The following is a 6,689-nucleotide window of genomic DNA, read 5'->3' as shown; positions in this document are numbered from 1 at the left end:
AAAAAAAAAGAAATAAAAATAACAAGCAAGCAGAATATAGAAAACTCTTTGTAAATATGTATCTACGGACTACAGAAACTAACAGCTGACACGAATATATTATAGTATTGTGACTTGAATTGTGGACAAAAATATAATTGGAAGTAGAAAGAATTTAGATATGAGATTGGATAATTCAATTTCCCTACAAATTGATCATTTCAATTCCTACGATAAATCCTAACAAATCCTATATTTTCAATCATTCATTCTTACAATTATTGGATTGGCAACTAAGTGAGCATTTTGGTCTTTTTATTATTTTTCTTCTTATTCTTACACATAGATAGATAGAGATAGATAGATAGAATATTATTATTTAAAAAAGAATAGTCATTTCCTATAATATCACGTGTTAATAATTAATTATATTACGATAGGTATATATGTATATATATATCTAGGTCTACGAATAAATATATTAGGTTTTGTACATATAAAAGTATAGTAAAGTCAAATAAATGTGTAGGTTTTTATTAAAGTAACCACACTCACTTAGTTGCCAACCCAATACATTTCCAATCATCTTATATGAGTCGCGAAAATGTTAAACAGGAAACGTTAACGAAACGTAACATCGTAATGATCATTCGTTCGCTTATTGGCCTTAATTAAACTTCATTAAATTCGTAGCAGACGCAAGTCGCAAGTATACAAGTCATACAAAAGTTTGACGCATTTGTCGAATATTAAAAAATATCTTTTATGCGAATTTGTTTCGCGAAATAAAAATGTTATTAGATGAATGACAATAAAAAACTAACGATATAGTTGTTAACTAATAATAGAAAAGAAGCTACGATGGAAGTTGTGTTAGAAATCTATAAAATTTCTTGGAATAGCCTCGATAAACAACCTACTTACATCTAACCAAAGGAGATGTATCGTTTTTCCGCAAAACTATCGTATTACTTAGATATATATCTGATTACCGAAGAGCACATTTCTCCCCCTCTTTTCTTAACTAGTTTTGTATATACCATTGGAAGACTTATAAGGTGTCTCTTGTTAACGACTCTCTCTCTATCTGTGAGATTAGTCTATTCTAGAAAGGAAGACGAACAAGATGGAACAATGGGTTGGAAAAGTAGCTGCCGTTACTGGTGCAAGTGCGGGAATTGGTGCAGCCATTGCTCGACTATTGGTTAATAACGGTAAATAAAATATAAAATAATAAAATTATAAATATCTCATAGATATTGCTATTAGAAGAAAATAAATGTGCATCATCGATTTTCAATCGCTGATACATGGATTGCATGATCGCACGAAAATATCAGTTAGACGAATACTTTTTACGATCGGGAAACATTGGAAGAAAATATTTTGTTATAGGTATGACGGTGGTTGGATTAGCTAGAAGAACTGACAAAATCGAAGAACTCGCGAATAGTTTGGAAGGAGGACCAGGAAAGCTTCATGCAATCGAATGCGATGTAACCAAAGAAGAGAGTACAACAGTTGCCTTTTCTTGGATCGAAGAAAATTTAGGATCCCTTGATGTGATGATCAATAATGCTGGTATCGCTAAAGAATCCTCATTAACAGGTAAATCTGAAATACTTGGATAATCGATCTACTACGAACGTATACAACAATACATTTGAACTTTTACACGATGCATGCTATTACAAATTCTAGAAGGATCATTGGAAGATTGGAGAGCAGTTATTGATGTGAACGTCTTAGGAGTTTGCTTGACTATGCGAGAAGCTGTTCGATTAATGCGTAAAAAAGATGAGGAAGGTTTGATTATTAATATTGGTAGTTTGGCTGGAGAAAGGGTTCCTGCTGTTCCTGGTTTTGGTATTTATCCATCCTCGAAACGTGCATTAACTGCATTGTCTCAAACTCTTCGCAATGAACTAACTGGGACTAAAATTCGGGTCACGGTAAAATTCATTCATACCGCGATGAATTTAATTCATTACGTACACGTTTAATCCTTGTATTTTTTTAATTAGAATCGTTTTATAAATCTTTATGTTCATTTTTTGATAGAATATTAATCCTGGTGTGGTAGCAACCGAATTATTGGCATCTTATCACGCATTTTCCGAAGAAGTTTTAGCTGCAATGCCAGCTTTGAAAAGTGAAGATGTAGCGAATGCTGTTTCCTACGTCTTATCTACTCCACCTAACGTCGTGGTAAGATTATGTATATATATATCATTTTTTAAACAACATTCCATAGTAGTTAACTCAGCAAAAAATAAAATGAAATAAATTTTATGTACAGATTCAAGACATCGTTTTACGACCACTGGGTGAAACTTGGTGATTTTCTTTTCTTCAAATTCGTTCGATAGTTCGATAGCACGCTGAAATAGCGCCTAACTTCAATTTTGATCGTCTTTTTATAAGTAGATATGTATGTACTCACGCGTATATTATAAAAACACGTCTAGTTTCTTTTTTTTTTAAATATAGATCGCTGTATTAATCTAATGCGATGATTTTGATTCAAATGAAATGTAATTAACCGAACGAGTAGTGATAAATAAAAGATTTGTTCTCTACGATGATCTGTAAAGAATCATAATCATTTGATATTACGTATTTACACAGGTTATGCTTGAAATTTTTTGTTACTAAATACAAAACTTTCCACTCGTAAGAGCCTTCCCTTCCCTGACTCGTTCAAAGCCTTCCCTCGAATATTTTGTTCTAAAACAAGCTTAGAATTCAGATGGTGAACAACGATGGAAACCTTTCAACTTTATTACATGAAGAAAGCTTTCGCTCCCCTCGAGAAACGCTTTACTAACCTAAGGAAAGAAGCTTTGAGGGTTAGTACAATTCGTAGTGATCGATTATTTGATTATCGTCAACGCGAATTGAATTATTTCTTTAGTTAAAATATCTTTGGTCGTACGAAAAAAGACCTAACAGATGTCGTACTCGACAAGAACTTCAAACATGGTACAAGGAAGCCATTAATTATGTAGAAAATAATGAAAATTTATCGGAAGCTTCTAAGTTAATCACAAAAATGTTGAAACACAATCCTAGATCTTACAAGATTTATGCTTTGAGAGCTACCGTTTTTAAACTTCAAGGTACGAATATTAACCCTTTCATTATTAGCAACCCATTTAAAGGGTTAATAAAATAAATAATGTAAAAAATGTGAACATTCAAAGTTGGACACTTTAAGGAAAAGTGACTGATGCGATAAAGAATTACGAGATCGCGCGATTAATGTTGAAATTCGAGAAAATTTCGAATAAAACCGAAAGCAATATGCTTTTTATCGAATCGTTGATCGAGTGTTACGAAGTCAGAGGAGATTGTTTCTATAAGAATGGATTATTTTTACAAGCTGCGAAAGATTACGAACGTATCGTAATACTGAAGCCATCCGAAAGATCGATCATCGATATAGAAGTAACTATAATGCGTTATTCTAAATTGCGAATATTACATTTGTCTCGATATTAAACAATTTTACAATACTATTAACTAATGATTTTTTATTTACACGAGGATAAACTTTTGCGAACGATGAAACATTTAAACAAATACGATGCGTTTTGTTCGTACTGGTACGAATTCATTAAAAATACAAGTGCTAAGAGAATGTCCGATCTTTTGATTATTCACGCGGAATATAAATTCGACTTAAGAGATATCGAGCTGACACGTGAATTTATTCTGGAGGCTGTCACTTTAAATGAAAATAATATTAATGCTCGAAAACTTTTACAGGTATTCCGTTGTTTTGATGAACAAAATTAAATACGTATAAAATTAGAGATTGTAGAGAGAGTAATAATACTAGATAATTAATAAATTTCTATTTGATTTCATATAGAAAATGTACGAACTTGCTCGAACAATGGCAATTCATTCGATAATATGGTGCATGCACCGTTGTTACGACAAAGGTTTGTACACAATTCAGAAGGTTTGCGATTATGATCCATCAAATCTTCAATATATTTTAATAAAAGTAATGATTCTACGATTATCCGGACGAACCAAGGAAGCTTTATCGTGTTTAGGAAAAATGAAAAATGTTTTAGAAACGAAGAAGACCGACGATTCTTCATTTGAAATTACGGATTCAACGAGTGCTCCTTTCTTTAGCACGAAGGAGATTAAACAACAGATGAAAAAACAATATTTATTGGCACGGTAATGAACGAATATTTTTCAAAATTATACAAAGAATACATTAATTATAAAAATGATTGAGATAAATTATTTCAGATATAACGACGCGGTTCAATGTAAATTCGAACAAATAATGGCGAAGAGAGCGCGAGAAATGAAAAACAAAAAGAAAAAAAAAAATCAAATCAAATACAAACAAAATCGCGAACAATATAAAAATGTATAAATAAATTTTCTACGGTTCATCGTGTTTTATCATACCGATTTGAAATTTTTGATAACACGCGCGAGTTCATTTAATTAAATAAAAATTATTTCTTGACCTTTTATATCGAGTGCTAACTATTGCGGAAAGACATTATCAATTACTATCGTTTGATTCACAACTCAACTCTACCCCGAGACATTCATCAAATAACATCATCATTCTTACAATTTGACAGAATTGTTTTGCGAAACCTGAATCGTAGACTATCAAAAATTCTGTTTGTATTCTTTTTAAACGATGACGTTGTGTATGCACACACGCGCAAAGCTACACGTCCGCTATGATTAGAGATACAAAAATAATCAAATAAAAAACAAATAAAGCGGTATCGGTCTCGTGAAAAATATAGTGCAATTTTTCTACATAACTGCATCATACAAAAAACAAGGATATAACATTTAGAGGAATGAAAGATTGTGACGACCTTCTTAATCTTGGGCCACATTTTAAGACAATATAAAAGACGCCGATCGTTTCAGAAAACTTCAGTTTATTCTTTACGATTTCTTACTGCCTTGTACATTGTAACAAACAATTAACGAGGAAAATCCAATTATTTCATTTAAAGAAAATCTAAGTTACCAATAGAAATCTTTTCATTTTATTCAAAATGGAGTGGAGTGGATTAGACAAAGTAGCTGTTGTCACTGGAGCCAGTTCTGGAATTGGTAAAGCAATTGCCGAATTACTCGTCTTAAAAGGTTTAAAAGTTATTGGTCTTGCTCGTAATATCGATAAACTCGAAGTAAGTTTAATTTGATACGAAACAAATATGTTAAAGTATAATATTGATTTTATATTTGTTCTAAAATAATTATTCTTTCCTAAGGCACTTTCTGAAGAATTGAAATCTAAACCAGGCAAATTGTTACCTCTACAATGCGATTTAACGAATCAGAGTGAAGTCTTGAAAGCGATAGAATGGATAGAAAAGGGAGTAGGTTGCGTTAACATTTTAATTAACAACGCAGCATTAAACATCGAAGCAGGTTTCTTATCCGGTGAAATAGAAGATTGGGAAAAAACATTGGACCTTAATATTCTTGGTCTAACATGCATTACGAAGGAAATTTTGAAGCTGATGAAAAAGAAGGGTAAATCATGGAAAAGAACTCTTTTTAACAAAAAACTCAAAATTATAAGTTGATTTGATGTATTCCTGAATTTTAGGTATCGACAATGGTTGCATCGTAAACATAAACGATACATTGGGATTAAAGATTCCGGCGAATCCGGAACGTCCAGCTTCTCCTGCTTACATATGCAGTAAATTTGCACTTACAGCGTTGTCTGAGTGCCTTCGTTTAGAACTAGCACAGCTAGAATCTAACATTAAAGTTATTGTAAGTCTTGGAATTAATGAAATGTGTGAAATATAATTGTACGTATAATTAACGTTGGATTTTCTCGTTACAGTGTATTTCTCCCGGATTGGTTGAAACCGATATGACTCAGCAATGGTTAAAAGAAAATCCACGTTTAGCTTTGCTACCGAAAGACGTGGCCGAAGCTGTTCTTTACACGTTGCAAACATCAGACAACGTTCTTATAAAAGATCTTATTATTACACCTATTCGTGAACTTTAATTTCTACTAAAGAACTACTCGTCAAGAGAAATGAATGTAGTAAAAATAAATCAAAAAAGAATATGAAACAATAAAGAAACTTTCTAAAAATTAGTAGCCAAAAGTTTAATAATAAATAATAATATCCAATTTAACATTTACCATTTTCTTGCAATATTTTTTTTTCATTTATCATATGAAATATTATACTGGTTTATATGAAATGAACGGTTCATATATAACACAGTAAATCAATCTTAAACAATAAATATCGTCTATTGATTTCGCATAAAAAAAAAAGTTAGGAACTTACGGGACAACCTAATATATAACACATAGATCAATGATCTATAATCCATGGAAAAATTCAGGATGTTCTGAAACAGATATTTTCATAAATTAAATATTTGAATATTAAACATCTGTGTGTGTGAAAAATCTTTGGTATATTTTCATAAATATTTCAAGTTATATCTTTTTTTTTTTTATGGAATTTTAAATAAATTTATATTATATTTAGTGTTTATGTGTGTGCCTTCAAAAATGCATTTATACATATATTTAAAAAGGTAGCTATTTAAGCTGCTCAAGTTGAAGAAAATTAAAAAGGTTTGCTGTTAAATCCCACGATGATCATCTGTAACAAGAAGAAAACTATATTAATCATACTATCAAAAGTAATACAATAGCCTAACATATA

The 6,689-nt window shown here is 31.2% G+C and overlaps 2 protein-coding genes across 2 annotated transcripts; both read left to right on the top strand.

Annotated features, from left to right (window-relative positions):
• The first annotated feature begins 738 nt into the window (after positions 1 to 738).
• On the top strand, positions 739 to 2,564 carry LOC106791161 (farnesol dehydrogenase-like). Its single transcript, XM_014756605.1, has 5 exons — positions 739 to 1,193; positions 1,375 to 1,587; positions 1,681 to 1,931; positions 2,041 to 2,187; positions 2,279 to 2,564. The coding sequence occupies exons 1-5, from the start codon at positions 1,106 to 1,108 to the stop codon at positions 2,318 to 2,320; spliced, it is 741 nt and encodes a 246-aa protein (XP_014612091.1). The 5' UTR covers positions 739 to 1,105; the 3' UTR covers positions 2,321 to 2,564.
• Positions 2,565 to 5,033: 2,469 nt separating this feature from the next.
• On the top strand, positions 5,034 to 6,010 carry LOC106791135 (dehydrogenase/reductase SDR family member 11-like). Its single transcript, XM_014756543.1, has 4 exons — positions 5,034 to 5,168; positions 5,253 to 5,517; positions 5,594 to 5,766; positions 5,840 to 6,010. The coding sequence occupies exons 1-4, from the start codon at positions 5,034 to 5,036 to the stop codon at positions 6,008 to 6,010; spliced, it is 744 nt and encodes a 247-aa protein (XP_014612029.1).
• Positions 6,011 to 6,689: the final 679 nt, after the last annotated feature.

Source organism: Polistes canadensis, unplaced genomic scaffold, assembly GCF_001313835.1.
Source record: "Polistes canadensis isolate GaletaPanama2010 unplaced genomic scaffold, ASM131383v1 scaffold_287, whole genome shotgun sequence".
Classification (NCBI taxonomy): Eukaryota; Metazoa; Arthropoda; class Insecta; order Hymenoptera; family Vespidae; genus Polistes; species Polistes canadensis.
This window is presented reverse-complemented; position numbering and strand designations above follow the sequence as displayed.